This window comes from Triturus cristatus, chromosome 3_2, assembly GCF_964204655.1.
Source record: "Triturus cristatus chromosome 3_2, aTriCri1.1, whole genome shotgun sequence".
NCBI lineage: Eukaryota > Metazoa > Chordata > Amphibia > Caudata > Salamandridae > Triturus > Triturus cristatus.
In genome coordinates, this window is record NC_140584.1 from 32,734,109 (window position 1) to 32,756,496 (window position 22,388).

Here is a 22,388-nt window from a genome sequence, read left to right on the forward strand (position 1 = left end):
GCTCGCTCGCTGGCTGCCTGCCTGTCTGGCTGCCGCTTGCTCGCTGGCTGGCTGTCTTCCTGGATGGCGCTTGCCGGCTGGCTGGCGGGATGGCGCTTGCCGGCTGGCTGGCGGGATGGCGCTTGCCGGCTGGCTGGCGGGATGGCGCTTGCCGGCTGGCTGGCGGGATGGCGCTTGCCAGCTGGCTGGCGGGATGGCGCTTGCCGGCTGGCTGACCGGATGGCGCTCGCCGGCTGGCTGCCTGCCTGGGTGGCGCTTGCTGGCGGGCTGCCTGCCTGCCGGCTGGCTGCCTGGATGGCGCCGGCTGGCTGACTGCCTGGATGGCGCCGGCTGGCTGGCTGCCTGGATGGCGCCGGCTGGCTGGCTGCCTGGATGGCGCCGGCTGGCTGGCTGCCTGGATGGCGCCGGCTGGCTGGCTGCCTGGATGGCGCCGGCTGGCTGGCTGCCTGGATGGCGCCGGCTGGCTGGCTGCCTGGATGGCGCTGGCTGGCTGGCTGGCTGCCTGGATGGCGCTGGCTGGCTGGCTGGCTGCCTGGATGGCGCTGGCTGGCTGGCTGCCTGGATGGCACTGGCTGGCTGGCTGCCTGGATGGCGCTGGCTGGCTGGCTGGCCGGATGGCACTCGCTGGCTGGCCGGATGGCACTCGCTGGCTGCCTGGATGGCGCATGCTGGCTGCCTGGATGGCGCATGCTGGCTGGCTGCCTGGATGGTGCATGCTGGCTGGCTGGCTGCCTGGATGGTGCATGCTGGCTGGCTGGCTGCCTGGATGGCGCATGCTGGCTGACTGGCTGGCTGCCTGGATGGCGCATGCTGGCTGGCTGCCTGGATGGCGCATGCTGGCTGCCTGGATGGCTCGGGCTGACTGCCTGCATGGATGGCGCTCGCTCGCTGGCTGCCTGCATGGATGGCGCTCGCTCGCTGGCTGCCTGCCTGGATGGCGCGCGCTGGCTGCCTGCCTGGATAGCGCTGGCTGGCTGCTTGGATGGCGCGCGCTGGCTGGCTGCTTGGATGGCGCGCGCTGGCTGGCTGCTTGGATGGCGCGCGCTGGCTGGCTGCTTGGATGGCGCGCGCTGGCTGGCTGCTTGGATGGCGCGCGCTGGCTGGCTGCTTGGATGGCGCGCGCTGGCTGGCTGCTTGGATGGCGCTCGCTGGCTGGCTGCTTGGATGGCGCTCGCTGGCTGGCTGCTTGGATGGCGCTCGCTGGCTGGCTGCTTGGATGGCGCTCGCTGGCTGGCTGCTTGGATGGCGCTCGCTGGCTGGTTGCTTGGATGGCGCACGCTGGCTGGCTGCTTGGATGGCACTCGATGGCTGGCTGCTTGGATGGCGCTCGCTGAATGGCTGCTTGGATGGTGCTCTGTCTGGATGGCCTGCGCTGGCTGGCTGGCTGCCTGGATGGCCTGCGCTGGCTGGCTGGCTGCCTGGATGGCCTGCGCTGGCTGGCTGGCTGGCTGGCTGCCTGGATGGCCTGCGCTGACTGGCTGGCTGACTGGCTGGCTGCCTGGATGGCCTGCGCTGGCTGGCTGACTGGCTGCCTGGATGGCCTGCGCTGGCTGGCTGGCTGCCTGCCTGGATGGCCTGCGCTGGCTGGCTGGCTGGCTGCCTGGATGGCCTGCGCTGGCTGGCTGGCTGCCTAGATGGCGTGCGCTGGCTGGCTCGCCGGATGGTGCTCTCTGGATGGCTGGCTGCCTGGATGGCACTCTCAGACTGTCTGGCTGGCTGCCTGGATGGCGCGCTTGCTGGCTGCCTGGATGGGGCACTGGCTGCCTGGCCACTCCCAGCCCATCCGCAGCTGGCATGATAGTCACCCCTCCCATGTACGACTGGCGTACCTTCCCTGCTTGTTCTCTAGCCTCCACTGTTAATTCGCTAGCCTCCATTGCTCATTCACTATCCTCCACTGTCCATTTGATGCCTCTATTCTATTTGCTTTTTACTGTATACTTTTTTGCTGCCCTTTTTTAAAATTAGTTTTTTATATTTAACCTCCACTGATCACCCTAGGGGCCCTACAGTTGGTTCACCACCTTCCTCCTTATATGTTCTTTAACTGGCCTTGCCACATCACTTGTTGCTCCTTTCAGCCATACATTTATCATGCCCATTGTTTTGTCTTTTTCTGCTATCTTTTTATCCTGCTTTGTCCCTCAATAGCGTCTCACAATGTCACATTCACCCTCCTTCCACACTTGCTCTCTTTATAGTTCATTTCACTTTCTCCTTTGTTGGCCTCCTCCAGTTGTTCCAAAATTGCCCCCCTCATACTCACTGGTACTGTGTTTTTATCAGCGCGCGATGATGCTGGCTTTATCTCACTTGGTTGTTCTGGTCTTGAACCCTCTACTAGCATACCCTGCTGAGGCTTCCCTCACTCATTGACCTCCCTCTCTAGCCTTCCTTTTTTGCCTGCCCTGCTCTCTGACCACTTTTTTGCTTGCTTGCTTCTCATTTGCTTTATAAAGTGGGCCGCCTATATTTTGCTGGTGACCACACGTGCACATTCACTTATGAACCTCCTCTGGTTGCTGTTTTTTTCACAGTTTAGCTTGCCGGTATCCACATGAATTGCTTACTCCTATGAATTCCATAGCTGTGCACCCACCAACTCTCGCACAAATCCCTGTTTCACAATACCGATCACCTCCACAGATGCTGACCCTTTTGTTACAGCTATGCAATTTATAGCAATGATCAATGTTCAATATTAAAACATTCTAAGCTCTTGTTTAATTCCCACAGCTGCCGATCTCAAGATGGTGAAGGATTTTAAGGACCGTAAGTTTTTTAAAGTTTCTTATGCATTAACATAACTGTTCCTTTGGCAAGGTTAACACTATGTTGTGGCATCATCTAATATCCAAAATGCAAGAGAAAAGCAAAAGGGCCTTAAGTGAAGAAAAAAAAAAATTATAGTTTGATAGGCTCTGCACTGCAGCAATGCAGCAGGCTTGCCTGAATGGGGTGATGAAGTTTGCACCTTGGTCATTAAGATAGCACATCCATTAGTATTGTTCCTTCTCAGTTTAATAATGTGTGATGCTTTCCTACTCAGTTATACATTTACAAATCTGAGGCAAGGAATATCCAAAGAGGCTGCATAGGTCCTCCCAGAAAGAGAATAATACTGAGTCACTGTTAGTCTGCTAAGAAAGGGACAAATAGCTTATGCAATTAAGGAAGAAATCCTATATCAAAGGTTCCCTTCCAAAAGTTTTCGAGGCACATTTCAAGATCTCTCCTTCATTGATAATTCAGTGCTATAGGTGATCCCGTCCCAGAAATATAAACTTTTTGTACCCTATATACAACATATTTGTTAAATTTTCATTGACTTTAATAAATGTATTGTATTAAAAACTTTTTAGCAATATATTTGTGAAAACATATATATTTTTTAATTCAATAGAATGATCACGTCATATCCTACCATTTCAAGGTAAAGTTGACATAGAACAGTCTATATTCACACCTCATTTTTACTGTTGTAATTCTATGTAATAATGACTGAAAAAATTCAGGAATCACAGCCTTTCTACTGTGTAACATTGTTTTTTTTTTTTTTTACAGTTGTAACTTTTTTGACATCTGTCAAGGCTGTGTTTCAGCGATTACACTAATATTTCATCTAGACTACATCCAGGCACATCACCAAAATATATTTGAAATCCTTATACTTTATCCAGTTTCATCTGCTAGGCAATATTGTTTGTGAACCTTTGGAAACCCCCCACAGGATTTTATTATTCAAGTGGTGTAAAATTTTTTAGGGTATAACAAAAGGAAAGGATGGAATTCATGGAATCTACATACTTAACTCAAAGAAAAGCCCATTTAATTGTGTGTACTTGGATAGTGGAGCACATTTAGGTAGGCAATGATTATCTCTACAACCTGACCACAATCTGATTTCCTGAATCTACTTTAACCATCCCTGGTATATAACTTATTTGTAGCTATTTTCATAAATCATTTTTTTCAGACCATCAATGAATGAAAAATAACATGTTGTATAGATTTTCTTTAATCTCTCCTGCGTTTCATTTTAATTCAGCATATTGCATTTTAGGGAGAGTGCAATCAAATGCAACTCCTATCAAGAAATTCATAATTGAAGATGTAACCTATTTTGTGAACCAAAGATCATTGTAATTTTGTTATTGTAATGGAATTTGCCTGAACCTTCTCTCCACATATACTATATCTGGGAAAATTCAATTCTTTTTCTTGTTTTTCCTTGAACCCTTTTACATACTCTACTGTTCTTTGCTACTGGGGTTTCACTTTAATCAACCAAGGTAACTATGAACAATGATCAGCTTACATAAAGCATCAGAAAAAAACTGGTTAGCTGATACTTACTTGTCTATAGGGAAATGGAAACGCTTATTTGACAGGTTGGGGCATCTGTGATGTTGGTATAGCTACAGAAAATTGACAGAAGTTTGGTGCTTCTCCCAATTGACTCACTTTCCCAAGCCTTCTTATTGCTTCAGAGTTCGACAACTACCAGAGAAACCGCTATATTTTATTTGAACTCTTACTCACTGGCTTAGCCTAGGTAATGTAGGTTCCGGTAAGTTTGCGGAAACAACAAAGTTCACAATCAAGCCAAGATACAATTGACCTGAGGTAACCAAATATAATTTTATATTGCTTGTAATGTGTTTAGGTGTAAGCTAATTCCCTTTAATTGCCATAGCTGAATGATGGTTTTAACTTTTAAGCCAAACAAAGTAAATATCATTGTGTTTGAATAACTTGGAGTATTTCTTTTTTTGGCACAGAAACCTGCATTTTTGGGTTGCATGCTAAAACGGGGACCAAAATAAGTTTCTCAACTCCTGGGTTCCCCAACAGCCCTTACCCACCCAATGTAAACTGCCAGTGGATTCTCCGTGCGGATGTAGGACACTTCATCAGTCTCTCGTTCCACAGCTTTGACTTGGAGAGATGCCAGGTTCTGGACGATGATTATGTGAAGATCTATGACTCCCTGAGCCCTGTCGAGCCTAGAGCACTTCAGAAGTGAGTTATACATCCGGGACAGGTTCTGGAGTTTGATTCTTCCATTATGTGACTCTCTCACCCTAAGCTGATTTTGATTCCGCTATGTGCTTGGTTGTACATTTTATCTTTGTATTCCCTTTACGACATTACCATTATTATTCCCTTGTATTGTTGCCCTTTCTCCAGGCAGTAAGTCATGGAAGGAGTTATTGGCATTTTTCTTCTAGAAAAAGATTGATGAAGAAGTATAATCTAGTGCTGAAGTCATTGTGTAAGAACTCTGTGAACCGATCTTCTAACACAAAATTGTTAGTTATTCTTGACAAGGGTTTTATATGCCTTTGCCTTAGTTCCAAAAATGACACATATCCTAGAGCTGTCCGAAACAGGATAACCTACATTGAAGCTTAAAAGATGGGGACAGAGAGGCAATCATTCATTTTTCTTTGTTAGAGGAGGGATGATACATTTCAAAACAAAGTCTTTATGTAGAGATATTGAAGTTACATGTATTTTTATAACAGTGAAGGAAGCTGTTGTCTCATCTTCAGTCCACAGTTACTATCATAACCAACATGTTCTCCTCAAAAGTACTTTGACAGGCTAAAGCAGAAACAAGCATGCTTTAGAAATGAATTTAAATGGTCTGACAAAACTCATAGAGGTAGCTCACAAAATAATTTTGAGGCAGTCACAAGTTATAACCATTAAAATAAACAACTTTAATGTTTAATTAGATACTTTAGTACCTTATACTCCACCCTCACTTGAATTAAAATGCCATTCCATCCGATTATCAAATATGACCCTAATTTTCTAACTCTGAATGACTAGCAAATGTTTAACTAATTTTCACCTGGCCGTTTGCCACTGTCTGCAACATCACTGCCTTCCAACAACTCTGTGACAACCTAGGCAACTCTGTGACAACCTAGGCAACTCTGTGACAACTTATCTGACTTATTCCACAGCAAAATTTCAAACATCTACAGCAACTAATCACATCATCCCAACACGAGAAAACTTGTTGCTAACTTACCGACCTCCAACCAAGACTGCCACCTAACCAAATTGACAACCCTCACCAGAAAGACAGCAGCAGTCATGCGCACAATCCACGCAGGGGCCCCTACAGACCCATGCCCCCATTGCATCTACAACCTGGAAACATCACCAATCAGCACCACCCTGTCCTACATTATCAACACCTCCACCACGTCTGCCACTTTTCTGAATGAAGGCAAACTTGCTGAAATAAAAGCCATCCTCAAGAATTCCACAGGTGATTCTAATCAACGGAGCAACATCCAACCCATCTCCCTACTCCCCTATCCAGCCAAAGTGATTGAGAAGGCCATCAACTAGCAGCTTGCAACCCACCTCGAACTTCACCATCTTCTAGACAACTCTCAATTGGGATTCCGAAAGAACTACAGCACTCATGGCGGTCACTAACGGACATTCAAATCATCTTGGAAGAAGGAGAACCAGCCGCCCTCATCCTGCTTGACCTCTCTGCGGCCTTCAACACTGTTCGCCATAACACTCTCCTCAGAAGACTCCACAAGATTGGCATGCAAAGATCTGCTCTCAAATAGATCTGTTCCTTAATCAGTGGAAGAACCCAAAGGGTCAGGTGCTCGCCCTTCACATCAAAGAACAGGAAATTGATCTGAGTCCCACAGGGATCATCCCTCAGCCCCACCCGTTTCAACATATTCATGACACAGCTCGTCCACATCATCCGATCACAAGACTTCACGACCACTCCTACGCCAATGACACCCAATTCATCCTCTCCATGACTGACAAGACAACCATCACCAGGACCGACTTCACCACCTGAATGACTGATAGAAGACTGGATGTAAACCAGCTTCCTGCAGCTCATCTCCAACAAGACAGAAGTACTGGTCTTTGGCAACAAGACCTCCCTAGGGTACTCCACCTAGTAGCCGTCACAGCTAGGACCAACACCCACAGTCCATGCAAGAAATCTAGGTATCATCCAAGACGACAAGCTCAACATGATGACTCAAGCCAACCTCAACGCAGTGTGCACCTCCTGCTTCCACATCCTACGCATGCTACGAAAGATCTTCAAATTGTTGCCTCAGAACACCAGAAGGACAGTCGGGCAAGCACTCCTCACCAGCAGGATGGGTTGCGGCAACACTCTCTATGCCAGAACCTCCAAACACCACCTACACAGGCTACAGACCATCCAGAACACCGCTGCAAGACTCCTCGACCTCCCATGCAGCACCCTCCTCACACCACCCCTCAAGAAGCTTCACCGACTCCCCATTCACAAGCACACCCAATTCAAACTTCTCATGCACACATACACACCTCAACACAGCACAGGACCAGAATACCTGAACAACCGCTTACACTTTGACCAACCCACCAGACATCTATGCTCTGCCTCATTCTCACTCACACACATTCTCCACATCCGCAAAAGCTAAACTGGAGGATGCTCCTTTTCCTACATCGCATCTAAGACATGGAACGTCATACCAAACCAGAAACTGTTGGTATAAGGGCAAGCAATTCTAGTCCCTGTGGTTGTTCCTTGACATTGCTTACATAGTTTGTTGTAAAACATGAATATAATATTATCGAAAATGAACCTGGTTGTTTGCTTCAACACATTTGTATATTAAATATGGCAAGCTATGTTACAGTGGTCATTGCTCAGTCTGTTCATTTTAGATAACCATCAATGCTAATGAAGGAACATGTCTTGGCGTTTGCAATAAGTACATTGGCTGTCTTGAAGTAGTGAAAGGAAATATTGTGACCATAACCATCCCAGATCCATGTATTAAGTTTGAGACCATTGATAGCAAACCATGAAGGGACGTTGTGTTAAAAATATGAAGTTTGCTGATTTTGTAGTGCCGGGGAGGACCTGATAGGTTGCAAAGTATGTGCTAGAAGAACTGACAAAAACATTAGCAAGTGTAAAAGAAGGAACAAAAGAGAAAACAAAAGTTCATAGTGAAGAGACTGTGAGTGGTAGTGAAATGTGAACTGAGAGAGACAATCTGATTAAGTAGAGCAGAGAATGGGTGAGTGTGAAGGAAATGAGAGTGAATGAAAGATCTACTCCTTACCTCTTACTGTTCATTCTCATAGGATGGCAAAATCAGACAGTATCTTACAAAACTTGAGACAATACTATGCATCTAGACATTTTCCATTCTTCTGCTTTTGACTAAGGTGTTTTGAATTTTCTGCATTGCAGACTCTGTGGCAGTTACCCTTCTTCATACAACCTCACGTTTCATTCATCGCAGAATGTCATGCTTGTTTCTCTGGTCACCAATGCCAAGGGGAAGCACCCAGGTTTCAAAGCTGAATTTGTCCAAATACCAATGAAGACGCGTAAGGGCATATATTTGCAATAATTTCCCTTTCTTACATGTGCTGACCTTTGTCACATGTTGATTTGATAATTCTATGTGATTTCACTTGCCTTTATCATCTTTTTTCTGTCATACGAGGTTATGCTTTCTGCCTTCTCTCTTTTTAACGTCCGCTGTTTTGTTGGTATTTCTCTTTATTGCTCCATCATTCTGGTAGTTTTAATTTTCCTTTTTTCTTGTATTATAATTCATTTTGGCAATTATTCGGGCTTTTTTGCCATCTTTCCTTAATAGTTTTCCTTTCTCTAATACTCCTTTGATTACTTCTCAGGTCTAGCTTCGAGACGCCCTAGCTGTTCAACAGCATCATGTAATCAAAGAAAAATTAATAAATGAAAAAGGCATGCCCATATATATATATTTGGGTTAGCCCTTATCCATTGATGGTTTTCAGCTGTCATTCACATTTTGCTTTCACCCTTCACAGCATGCAACATGGGGATATGGGTTAGCCTACTGGAGCCATTGGCTTGTTTGCAGTTTGAATGACTGCATTGTGCCTGATCACATGCACAATCACTTAAAAATAATTAGCTTCAGTGCTAGGGCTGGTGGGAAATAATTTGAAGGTTTTTTCTTACCGTTCATTATGTTTTACATTTTTTAGTCAACCATGTATATTCAAATTATGTTAAAGTAATTCAAAGCCAATAATACCTTTTGAGCAAATAAGAAATCACGTTTCCCCGTGATCTGCAGTCAAACTACGTGTTTTAAGTACACCTGCCTGCTAGGAATCACCCGTGCTGTTCCATTAAACTTTTATATCCAATAGTTTTTACTATCTTTTTTAATTTACATAATGGGTTGCACCTGACCACCATGTTTAAAGGGGTGTGCTCTTTTTCGTGCCATGACGCTGCAATGAAAAAAAAATTAACTGTCACTGCAAAAAATGTAAACTTCAAACCGATTGACTCAGCTTATCTTTACTGTTATTGTTGTGGCTTCCACTACTCTGTTAATATCCTTTTTCTCCTTCTTTCTTCAATGCTTCATCTTTGATAGTTTCACAGTGGCTATTTATTGTTTCATTTATATAGTACTTCATGTTTCTGTCTCGTCTGATGTTTGTCTTTCTGTTTGAATCATTTTTTGTCTCTTGCACATTGTTTATCTATCTTATTAATTTGTTTTTTTTCCCCTCAATTGATTTAGTTGTTTATCATGGTCATGCTGAATTTCGCTGTAATATTTCTTTTCTCTAGTACTTTGTTTCTCCTGAATGCAACATTTCTTTCCCATTCATGCTTGTACTTTCTTTCTCCATCAATTTCTCTTTCAAAATCTTTTCAATCGGGTGCTTTATCGATTTGCTTTCTAGAACTATAATAAAACTAGTTGTGTCCTAAAAGCACCTTCATATGGAAATATCGCACAAAGGGAAGTGTTTTAGCGTTTCTTGTTTTTTGTCGTTGTTTGTTAACAAAGGGTTTGTGTAAAGTGATGTGAGTTTGTACAGCTTTTGCTCATTTTATACAAATATGCTTTGCTGCATCTATCCCACGCATGCAGAGATTAGTAATGAAAACGCATCCCTTGTCTTTTCTTTGTGGATGATATGGCCTGTTTGGCTGGGGCCCGTGAGGCTACCTTCAGGGCTAGATGGGCTGATAGATCCTCAGCTAAATCAATTCTTGAAAGGAACGCTGAGGAATCAGCCCAGGCGTATAGTCTTACCGGCCCATAATTCTCACTCAGTCCAGTTGGTGAGGGCACAGATCCAATCAACAGAAAAGCAACATACTGCCAGAACATTTTCACAGATTTCTTGTTATTCCTGGAAAGATTAGCAAGAAAGCTCAGTATTAATATTCTATAATCAGTATTAATATTCTACAATGTCCAGCCAGACGGTATTACTGACATCCTGAGCCAAATAAATACAGAAAACATGAGGGAACTATGAGGAAAAAGTGTGTTAGGGCATCGTTAGTTTTCCTCATATTGTAACCTTGTCCACGCCACAGGTTAATGAACATTAATCAGTAGTCACCTAGCTTGCCACTTGCCTGTGGCGTCCAGTTCCTGCTTGTTCCAGACTGCTCCAGTGATTAAGAGAAATCGGCAATGAAAGCGAAATACATTGCACTACTGCACTTTATTAACTGTTATATATTTTTGTTTTTTCTTAAACATTTACTAATAAGGAAAGTGTCTCATATAATGGGTGGCATGAATACACATTGGGTAGGAAATATATTCAAAGAAATGTTCATTGAAATTTGGTAGCTATCCGTTTTTAATAATTTTAGCCTATGTCTATAGTGTACACTTTCACGCACACAATTTTATTTTATGAAATGATTATTGATGTACTGTACAAATGCTTTTATGGATGTCTTCTAAGCTTCCGAATAAAGCTATTAAAGGGAAAAAAGAGACTGCTCCAGTGACACCGCACTGGAGTTTTCCCGACCATGTTTTACCCACTCCCCGTTTTTGCTGCCCACCCCAGGACCTACTTAATGCAGGGCTGCAGCGTGACTGCACAGCGTATGTTCGCCACGAGCACGCCAAACTTGCAGAGAAAAAGTCAACAGGAAACTGACACGATTCATTGAAGAGAAAGCCGTCCTCGACCCGTCCCAATCCAGATTCCGAAGCAACGACCGCACAGAGACCGCCCTACTTGCCGCCACAGATGACATTCGCACCCTCCTGAACCAATGTCACTCCACAGCCCTCATCCTACTCGACCGATCAGTGGCCTTCGACACTGTCTTTCACTGCACACTAGTCGCCAGACTACACGACGCAGGCATACAAGGAACAGCCCTGGACTGGCTCCGATCATTCCTCACCAGAAGAAGCCAAAGGATCAGACTCCCACCCTTCCTCTCCGACCCCACGAAAATCACCTGCGGAGTCCCACATGGTTCATCATTGAGCCCCACCCTCTACAACATCTACATGGTCCCCCTAGCAGCCATCGTACGACAACATGGCCTCAATATCGTATCCTACGCCGACGACACCCTGCTCATCCTCTCCCTCACCAAAGAACCCACCACTGCCAAACTCAGCTTCCAGAAATGAATGCAAGACGTCGCAGTCTGGATGACTAACAGCTGCCTTAAGCTCAATGCCGAGAAGACAGAATTCCTCGTCCTCGGTACCACCCCTTCTGCATGGGACAGCACCTGATGGCGGACCGCCCTTGGAAGCCCACCTACCCCCTCAGACCACGCCAAGAACCTCGGCATCGTATTCGACTCATCCCTCACCATGAAACGACATGTCAACGCAGTCACCTTCAGCTGCTTCAACACCCTCCGCACCCTCCACAAGACCTTCAAGTGGTTCCCCCCTGAGTCAAGCAAGACAGTCACCCAGGCACTCATCACCAGCAGACTGGACTATGGAAACGCACTCTTCGCCGGCATCAACAAGTCCCTACTCCCCAAACTCCAGACAATACAGAACACCGCCGCCAGACTAGTCGTGTGCATCCCCCGACACAAACACATCATCCAACACCAACAAAGTCTCCACTGGCTCCCTGTGGAGAAAAGTCACTTTCAAAATCCTCACTTACTCCTACAAATGCCTACATAACAACGGACCCAAATACCTCAACAACGGAATCAACTTCCACGTACCCGAAAGAAACCTCTGATTTTCCAACCTCGTACTGACCGAAACCCCACGCATCCACAGAGCCAGAGCAGGCAGAAAATCCTTCTCTGACATTGCAGCCAAGACCTGGAACGAGCTACCGGCAGACATCAGATGCACCCCCTCCCTGAACACCTTCAGGAAGACCCTCATGACCTGGCTCTTCGGCTAAACAGATCTGCGGAACCCTCCTCAACGCCTGTAGACCCTCACGGGTGAGTAGCATGCTTACAATTCCCCGATTGATTGATTGATTTTTGGCAAACCCATCTGTGCCTGTCCACACGTGTACCACGCCCAGAGCCATGACCCCTGGCCCTGCTGCCCCCTGAAGATGCACCATCGCCGAGCTCTACATACTCGGCCCTGCTGCCCCCTGAAGATGCACCATCGCCGAGCTTTACATACTCGACCCCAAATGCTGCAACAAACACTGCCACCATAATGACCCATGGTACGACCTTTCACCTGCATTCACTGCCACCTCATCTGCCACTGCATACACCCCAGTCCACCAACCAGCCCCAACCTGAACACACCACCTTAACAAAAAACTCATGCGCCCTTCTCAATACAGACTCACTATGCACCCTTTCCACTGAATTATGGGACCTCCTTGCCACCCTCGCACCTGACATAGTCTTCCTCACTGGGACCTGGTTCAAACCCACATCCGCCCCAGACATTGCCACAGCGATCACCTGACTGATAAAAAAATGACTCACCAGGATTATCCACCAAGGGACCATAAAGTGTACCACCACCACCACCCACCACACCACCAGCCACATGGAAAATCTCAAATTCAAGCCCTACATGGACAAGACAACCATCAGAGGCACCCTTGTATACCGAAACCCCAGGCCTACTGTAAATTCTGGGCCCAGAAGGGGGGGGGGGTTCTTTGGCTGTCACTCAGGGGTTTAATGAAGACCAAAACCAGCTGCTTGGGTGGTAAGGCAGTTCAAGCCTATAGGTATGTTTATTACTCAACAGCATTCCAAAACAAAGGGCAAGGTAAGCAAACTAAAAGTAGTCTTTGAACAACTCAAAGTGTGGGGGGGGGGGGGTTGGGAAATGTCCCTTATGTCTCTGGTTCCTGGAAAAGCCTTGGCCTGCAGTCCTTCCTCCTCCGGGTTCTCTTGCTTATGGATGGGATTCCACTGTCCCCAAAGATGCGAAAAGAACAAAACAAATAAAACCAAAAAAATAAACTAAGTTCGGTTTTGCACTTCTCAGCCTTTGTCAGTGCTACTGTCACCAGCCTGCTGGATACCACCACGGTGAGGGGAAAGGATGTGAGGGCACGGTCAGTACCCAGTGTTCCCCCCCCCCTTCTTTTCCCTTGTTACTGAAGCTCCCTCTGTGTTCCTCCCCGCCCAGTCAGCCTCCTCAAAATTCGTATCCAGTGCACTTGCTTGGGGCTGCGGTCCTCCAGGACTGCAGCAGTGGGTATCGGGGTGTCCTCTCCCTCTCCGGGAAGTCCAGATACTTCTGCCTTTTTCTGCTCAGGATGCGAGCCTCCACCAATGCCTCCTCCCGTCTCGCCGATGCACTTCTCCTGTCTCGCCGATGCACTCCTCCTGCCTCTGGGCTTTCCTTGCTCTGCGTTTGCGTCTGGCTCCCCTTTGTCACCCGCTCCTCCCCTCTCCGCTTTATTCAGTCCCGGCTTCTCGCTGTCTTCAGCTTCGGCGTCTGACATAATCGAAGGGCGCCACTCCTCCACTAGACCGCTGACCACCGTCTCGCGGGCAGAATCGCCGCGAGTCAGGTTGGAGTTCCCGGCTAGCGGGGACTCCATACAACACCTACTCTCCAGCTTCTGTAACACCATCGCAGACTTCATTGCACCCCTAGCCTTAGACTCAAAGGACTACATCTTCCTTGGCGGCCTAAATTTCCTCATCAACGCCAGCGAAGAAAACACCGCACACCTCCTCTACTGTATGAGCAGCTTCGAATTGACCCAGATCCACGATCCTGCACTTTCCGCAGGACACATGCTGGACCCAATTTTTACCTCCAACAACAGTGTCAAATACAGCCATGTCAAATAACTTGCATGGTCTGATCACTCCATCGTCCACTTCAGCAGCTGCCACATCGCCGTCCCCAAGATGATCAATGCCCCACATCTGGAGGTGGAACAAAATCTCAGAGACCAGCTGGGTGAACGCCTTAAACACCTACAACCCTGTTACTGCCACCAACCTCGCACAGGGAGTGAAAAACGTCAACCGCTGGATCACCAATTACACAGACAACATCATCCCCACCAAGAGCAACAGCCAGAGGAAATAATCCAAAAAGGCAGCTGGTACAGCCAAGAAATCAGAACAGCTAAATGAGACAACAACCAGTTGGAGAGGCGATGGTGCACTAGCAAGGACCTCCCTCAACCTCTCCCACCGCTGGCTGAGGCCAACAAAGAAGTCGGCCCTTGCTGCATGCATCGAAACCAGCGCGAACACTAAACCTTTTCAATATCGTTAAGGAATTCTCCACCCGGCTGCCAGTGAAAACATCACACCCTCACAGGAGCTGTGCAACAGCCTTCCCTACTTCTTCCACGACCAGATCACAACCATATACAGAAACTTCGAACCCCAACCCACACACTTCCTCGCCCGATATACCACCACTGTAACTAATGCAAACCATTCACTGACCACCTGGAACATCTCTCCACCCAGGACACCACCTCCACCATGAAATCCATCCACTCGAGAGCTCCCAACAACTCCTGCTCGCACCACATCTTCAACCTCAGAAACCAAAGGATCGGCTAGGAACTCACCACCTTACTCAACACCTCGATCACCAACGCAACATTTCCCAACACCTGGAAACATGCCAAAGTTAGACGTTTGCTCAAAAAACCATCTGCCAACCCCAGCAAACTCAAAAACTAACCGCAAATCTCTCTGCTCCTGTTCCCAGCGAAGGTACTGGAAAAGATCATCAACAATCAACTCATGACAACTGTAGCAGAACCAGCTACTTAACGCCTCCTGATCCGGCTTTTACAGCACCAAAACTGCCCTGATCACAGCAACTGATGATATCTGGACCCTTCTCAGCTGAGGAGAAACAGCAGCTTTGATCCTTCTTGACCTCTGGGCAGCTTTTGACACCGTATCCCACCACACACTGATCGAAAGGCTCCACCACATTAGCATCCAAGAGGATGTGCTCAGATGGATCACCTCCTTCCTCACCGGAAGAGCCTAGAGTATCTACCTCTCACCTTTCACCTCTGAACCACAGGAGATCTCCTGCGGTGTCACCCAGGGCTCACTCCTCAGCCCTATGCTCCAATGCATATATGACCCTGCTGGCCAACATAAAGTCCGATCCCATGGTCTGAACATAATTTCCTACACAGATGACACCAACTCATCTCTCACTCACCTATGACACCACCAGAACCAACTTCCACAGATGCATGACAAACATCGCCGACTGGATAAGGAACAACTACCTGCAGCTGAACACAGACAAGACAGAAGTGCTGATCTTTGGCAACAGCAGCAACACATGGAATGACTCCTGGTGGCCATCAGACCTAGGACCCGCACCTACACCCCCCCCCCCCCCAACCACGCTAAAAACCTTGGAATCATTATTGACTACAAGCACACCAAGAAATCACAGAGCAACCCCACCTGCTTCCTCACTTGCGCATGCAGTGCAAGATCTTCAACTGGCTGTTTAAATAAGCCTCCCGGAACTGCAAGTGCCTGGATACCCATCAGTTGATTAGCCGCGTTTTATAAATCCTGATTGATTGATTTCAGATATTGTGTTGTGCTGGTGTGAAAGTTAACAAAATTGTTAATCTTTTGTTCTCTCTGATCTTTTTGGCATATTTTCTTTCAGCCTCTAATTTATGCTTTTAGGAAGCTGTCACTGGTAGGTGGGAGAAGGTATTTCTATTCCACCTGGTTTGAGGGGGTGATTTTGGTTAAGGTTAAATTGTTGTGATTCATAGGTGAGGTGAGGAAGCTGTGGTGCAGGATGGCAGTGTTAACTTTTTAAACACCAAAGTTAAGGTACTTTGGAAGACTAATTTGAGTTACTTTTTACTTTATTTTATTTTGGATTGGGGGTTTCGTGAGAACTGCATGAGAGGCTGACTGCCGCTGAAACAAGAATATATTATCTGTGAAGTACTGAGATAACTTGGTGCAGTGATCACACACACCATATCCATGATTAGGCGTAAAAGGCCACTTTCTTAAGACGGGTTCATGTCCAAGTTTATCAGCTTGAAATAAACTTTAATGTAACATACACATTTGTAAACAACATCAAATTTCTGACCTACTTCTTCCCCCCACACCATTCTCAAGATGTGCCAACTGTTCCCCAAGTCTCCATATTCTCATCTCATTCTTTTATTTTTCATTTACCGTTCTGCTTGCATTCCCAAACTCTCTTACCGCACCACTCATCCTCCGTGCCCCAAAGGGGTGGATACACCTGCATCTGACTCACCATTTCCCCCATAAAATACCACCTGCCCACCATATCCACACCATCCTTGTCCTACTGTGGCGTAGCTTGAACAACTCCACTCCTGCCATCAAAGCATGTAGGGTGGGTGGGTTTCTAATCCATTTTCTTTTGTGAAGGAGTCTATCAAAGAGGCTAAACTCCTGACCCCAGTGTTGCATATAACTTTCCTTAATTTCCACCCCTTCCCCCTGTCCTATCCCTACACTGGTCTGTTCTGGCATGACCCATTCCATGAAGAAACCCGGAGGGAGACCGGCTTTGCCTCTGCTCCCCCTTGTTCCCTCATCGTACAATAATCACACACCATAGCCAAGATTACTTGTAAAAGGCTACTTTAATAGGACAGGTTCGTTTGTTTCATAATTTAGCCGCTTGAAATAAACTTTAATATAGCATCAACTTTTGTAAACCACCTCAAATTTCTAGCCTACCCCTTTTCCCCCACACCATCCTCAAGATGTACCAACTGAACCTCAAGTCCCCATTCGCTGACCTCATTATTTCATCTTTTATTCACCATCCTGCTTGCATTTCCCCATTCTCTTTCTTACCATACCACACATCCCCTGGAGCCTCCTTGTACTGTATGAGGAAAAACATCTTTCCATCCTCTGGTTCCTCCTTAACCCACCCCCCACCCCCCAGAGGAGTGGATACGCCTGCATCCGATTCACCATCCCACTTAAAATATTGCCACCCAGAAAACACCCTGCAGGGTGTTTTTCCTGCCTCCCACCCAGTAACTTTTCACGTGCCTTTTTACTCGTATACACCTCTGCACCTGACCTCATTCCAGAGCTTCCCCAGCATGTTATGTAGCTTCATCATGTAATATTGATTTCCAAACTGCGATAAATGCTCTCTATCTGCTCCAAACAAAGCTAATCTTCCTCCTCAATGCGCAATCACCTCAATGTCCGATGCCTTACAAACAAACCTCATAGATCTGTTGAGCTTCCTCCTTGCTTTGTCAATCGCTGTATGTTTCAATGCCCCTTTCCATTGTCTCCTGGGCAAAAACGCAGTCCAAATCAGACAGACATGTCCCAGCAAACGCCCTCTTAAGTAACAGCAAATCCTCTTTCATGTGTTGTAACAGCGTCAAACTGGACAGTTTGACCATATCAATCTACTTCAACTGAATCAAGAGCATGTTTGGGCAGCTCTTCTGTGGCACCAGGGTCTCTTAGAATGGCAAGATATTGCCTCATCGCATCCCACTCTTACCCCACCATGTCACCTCATGCCTGTTACTGGGCAGGCAATGCTCCTTCCATAGATCTGCTGATCTGCATATTTCACAGCCTATCACACAAGTGTGTCCCAATATCCATGTCACCATCCCCACTGCCCACGCATACATGGGAGTCAAAAATAATGGATTAGTAGGTGGTAACATCACTAGTCCTCCTCCACCTCCCCTCCCCCAGAATCTAACACTCCAGCACTTAGCGCTCACAGCATCTTCAGTCCCATCGGCCTAGCCTCCATATCCATCCCTTATCCACAATGTCAATCTTAAAACTGTGAGCAGCTGGAACACTGAGATTCTTCCCTCCTGCCTGACAAAAAACTTCTGCTTGCCGGTTCCCTGGCCACAACTGGAAACTTCTCCATTCCCTCAATGTACAAGCCTTTGCCACCCCCCCCCCCCCTTCTTGAAGCCATACCCACCTCCCTCTGCCACTCCTGATCTGTTTTTGAACTCCTCAACCAGATCCGCAACTATGAATGTTTATGTAACACTCCTGACTGCCACGCCAATGCCAGCAGCTCTGAAGTCCTAAAAATACCCCCCCAAAAAACCATAGCATGCATTGCTGAAAAACAGCAACCTCAAAAGAATCCTAACAACAAAATGGCAAAACCTCTGAAATACTCTGCAGTAACTCAAACGTTATAACCTCACATACCAACGAGACTTTGCCCCTCTCATTACCCCATCCATTCAGAATCCTCTGCAACAACTCTTTGCATCGGGTCAATGCCCCAAAACAGCTTACCATAAAATGAAAAGCCTGCAAGCTTCCAGCTATGGTTGCGGGAGATAAACCCTTGTCAATTAAAAACAAAACTTATCACTCTCCATTCCCTGTTTCTTTGCTACCCCAATGCCTCCTGCATGCTCCACCCAAAACTGCTAAACTCTCTCCAAGCCAGCTGGTAACTCTTCTTTTTTGAGTCTGCTAATGATCTCTTAGCCAGGTCTAACACTCTCACTCTCCTCACACCCAGATGTTGTGTGGTAAATTCATCTTCCTATCCTCTGCTCCTGGGTCCAGCATGTGAAATCACTGCCACTGTGAACGAGATGAGTCTGCTATATCATAGTTCACTCCGGGCACATGCTTTGCCCGAAAAACAATGTTCAACCTTTTACAAAGCAACATAAACTGTCTTAGTAAGTGGAGCCCTCCAAGGTTCCCTGCTTTCTTTTTGTTCACCAAATCCACCACCGTCATATTGTCCAAATTAAACATCGCCATCCTCTTGATAATTTTCCCTCTCGTCCAAAAGCCATCAGCACCACTACTGATTGGAAAAAATTCCAGAAAGTCAATGCTCCTCCCCCTTCTCTACCACTGTTCCTGGCCACTTCCCACACCTCCTTCCTACCCAGAAAAGACCAAAACCATGAGCGTCCGCCACATCCGAAAAAATCTGCACCTCTCAAATTGTGTTAACTTCCTGAAATAGCACGGAGACCCCATTGAAGTCTCAAAAAAAGTCCTCCAAATGAACAATTCTTAAATCCGGACCTTGTCATGGTGCAAACACGCCCTGGACATAGCCATAGTGAGCTCCCTGCAAAAAGTCCTTCCACCTCTTACCACCCTAGAAGCAAAATTTAAAATAAAACGCTTCTGCACTTATTGCAGTTCCAACCACCGCAAACCATTCACTTCATTCAAGAACTGTAGTATTTTCTGCACCATGGTAACCTTTCCACCAACTCCAGCGTATCCAGTTCAATGCCCAAAAATGCCAACACCATAGTCAGTCCTTCCGTTTTCTCAGGGGATAAAGGGACACCTAGCTCCCTAGCCAAATGCACAAACTGCTACAATGCTATGCCAATTAACAAAAAATCATCCAGGTAATGAGACTGCTGTATGCCAACCCTGCTTGGAAAAAGCCATTGCAAAAAGGTGCTAACATTCTCAAACAGTGCACATGAAATGGCATAGCCTATGGGCAGGACCCTGTTGACATAGATAGTCCCCTCAAACTGCCTGCCTACCAGTGGAAAATCATCTGGATGTATGGCCATTAATCTAAAGGCGGACTTGAGATCCCACTTGGCTATTTCATCACCTGTCCCTCTTTGTTGCATCAACCTAACTGCATCATCCACTGAGGCATACACCACCTTCATGTCTTATGCTGCAAAATTAAACATTTCATGTGTAGGAGCCCTTGTGTCCAGCCTATGTCTGATGTCCTCCAAGCCCCCTCCTCGATCAGGGTTGGCCAGTGTGTAACATTGTGTAATGGGGTGCCCCCCCCCACACTTGGAGCACTCCTGCTTGAATTTACAAAGCTGTTAGGAGCAGAATCCCTTGTTGAAGTTCCAGCACCCCCCCACATTGGATCCTGTACCTTTGTGCACGTCCCACACCCTTTTTTGTGTGGGGCAGGACTGAAAGGGTCAATAGGTAACAGGAAGGCAACTCGCCGTCTGTGTAGTTGCCTGTGGATGGGTGGAAGACATCCACTTCAAACACAGCTCAGAATCCACATTCCCCCTCCAAGGTTTCCCCGGATTTATTCTGACTCTAGCTCTGAACTCCTTATCATAACTAAGCCAGGCATAGCCCCCAAAAGGCTTCTGTGTCTTCCTTGTGATTGCCATGCGCTTAAAAAGCGTGATTGCCCTGTCCCCATACTTCTCACAAATACCCACGTAAATCAAAAACGCTAACGTCCAATTCTCCATATAAATCGGCGCCATCGGGGCAGTTCCATTCCTCCTTCTTAGAGCCCTCCTTCATCTGAATGTCCCCAAGTTTGAAAGCATCTACATAGCCCATGTTTCCAGATCCTGTTTTTGGTCTTCTCTGATATGCGAGAGCCCAAAGGCATCGCCAAACCCATATAGGGCAGCTTCTTCTAATGGTGAGCCTTGTCCTTGTCTTCATCCCTTCTTTGGTGTCTGCACTCTCACCAGCCTACTGCCCTCAACTCTGAATTTCTTTATCACATACCCTGCAGGCCTCCTGCGCTTTCTGCCTTGCTGGCTGGCTGACCCCTTGTTTCTCTCTTCCCTTGTCTATGACCCCCTCCACCCCCATACTGACCACCAATCTTTTGTGCCTGTTGACAGCCTGTTACCCTCACCCATCTCCCTGGCACGCCTCCCCTGATTTCTGGGCTGCTTGGTGTTGGAGTCTCCTCTGTCCCCTCTTGACCTCTGAAAAACAGCAACATCACCTCCATTGCCCTAGACACTGGCTCCATAACCCCACTGCATTTGTGCCCCTGCATCATACTCGTCCCACCTTCTCCCATTCATCACTGTCCTCTTCATATCCAGCACCAAGTAATTTGCACCCCTTCACTACCCAGTCTCTTTCACCCAATCATACACCCACACTATTCCACGTCCAGGGCACCTCTGTTTCTTTAGTATTGAGTCACGTGATGTGATCCTGAGCCTGCAGCATTGGGATGGCTGCCGATTTCCCCCCGCTTCTTCAGGTCATCTTCTCAGGACTGTGGGATGCCCCGTTGGCTTTGCCAACCTTCTGCTAACCTCAATTATAGGCATTGTCGTCCTTGCCTCCTTCAGGCTGCACCAACCTTTGCAACCGGCCCTTTGAGATGCACCAGCTCCTGGTGTCACTATGCTGTGATCCCCTGTGTCTGTAACCCCAGCCACCTACCCTTGAGACGCACCACCTGCCCGGCATCCCCAGTTCCTGGCCAACACGTGTACCAGCATTCATCATCCCCTTGACGTTCTTGTTCCATTGGCTCTGTTCCAATGCCATTTCCTGCTCTCTGCACAATCTCTCCCATCTCTCTTCAGTGTCCCTTAGTATTTGGTGCTGCTCTCTAATCTTGGCCTCAGTGTCCACTTGTCAAATAGATACCTGACCCAGGCCTAGCCCACCCGGCCCAATGTTCACTACTGATCTTGTAGCCTCGGGGGCTTACTGAATTGCCAGGCTCAAGCCCCCACACTCCTCACTGCCCAGAAACTCACCCCGCTACTTCCTACCTCCATCACTTTTGTCTGATCGCCCAGTGGTCTTGGGACATGCCCCATCCCTGGCAAAACCCTCCTTTGTATTCATGCCTAATGGTCCCAACTTAACATTGTGTGTGGACCACCCTGTCACCTCCCGTAAGGGCTCTTACTCTGCCCAATCACCACTGCTGAGCTCCATTCAGCATGCGGGCTCGCAGGAGCATCACTTTGTGCAGCCCCCGGTCCCATCTCTGCCAGCAGGCTCTGCCGCCTGTTCGCAACTTTTTTCACTGCCGCTGTAGGTGATGTTGTGGCTGTCTCTCCCCCGTCCTCATACCTTGCTATCTGCTACGTGGTGCGAGCACACCACAACTGCCATGGCAACCCCACCAGATGCGCCTTGTTCAGGGTGTACCATTCCAACCTAGGCCTGGTCTAGAAACCAGGCCTGAGGAGATGATCTCTCCTTGCTGCTCACAACATGTGCAGGGCTTCCCATACCTCCTTACAGTCCTCCATGACCATGCCCACGCTCACCTGGTCCCTGATGCTCTTCTACACTTCCTTGGTGATGGACTCAGTCAAAGAGTCTGAACTCCTGACCCCAGCCTCATTCATAACTT

At 47.3% G+C, this 22,388-nt stretch overlaps 1 protein-coding gene across 2 annotated transcripts in view; it reads left to right on the forward strand.

Annotated features, from left to right (window-relative positions):
- Window positions 1–22,388, forward strand: part of ST14 (ST14 transmembrane serine protease matriptase) — a 264,383-nt gene that overhangs the window by 146,898 nt on the left and 95,097 nt on the right. For both annotated transcript variants that reach the window (XM_085647218.1, XM_085647219.1), the window contains exons 6-8: window positions 2,737–2,772; window positions 4,782–5,022; window positions 8,258–8,397. In XM_085647218.1, the coding sequence (XP_085503344.1) occupies window positions 2,737–2,772; window positions 4,782–5,022; window positions 8,258–8,397 (417 nt within the window). The remainder of the gene's footprint in view (window positions 1–2,736; window positions 2,773–4,781; window positions 5,023–8,257; window positions 8,398–22,388) is intronic.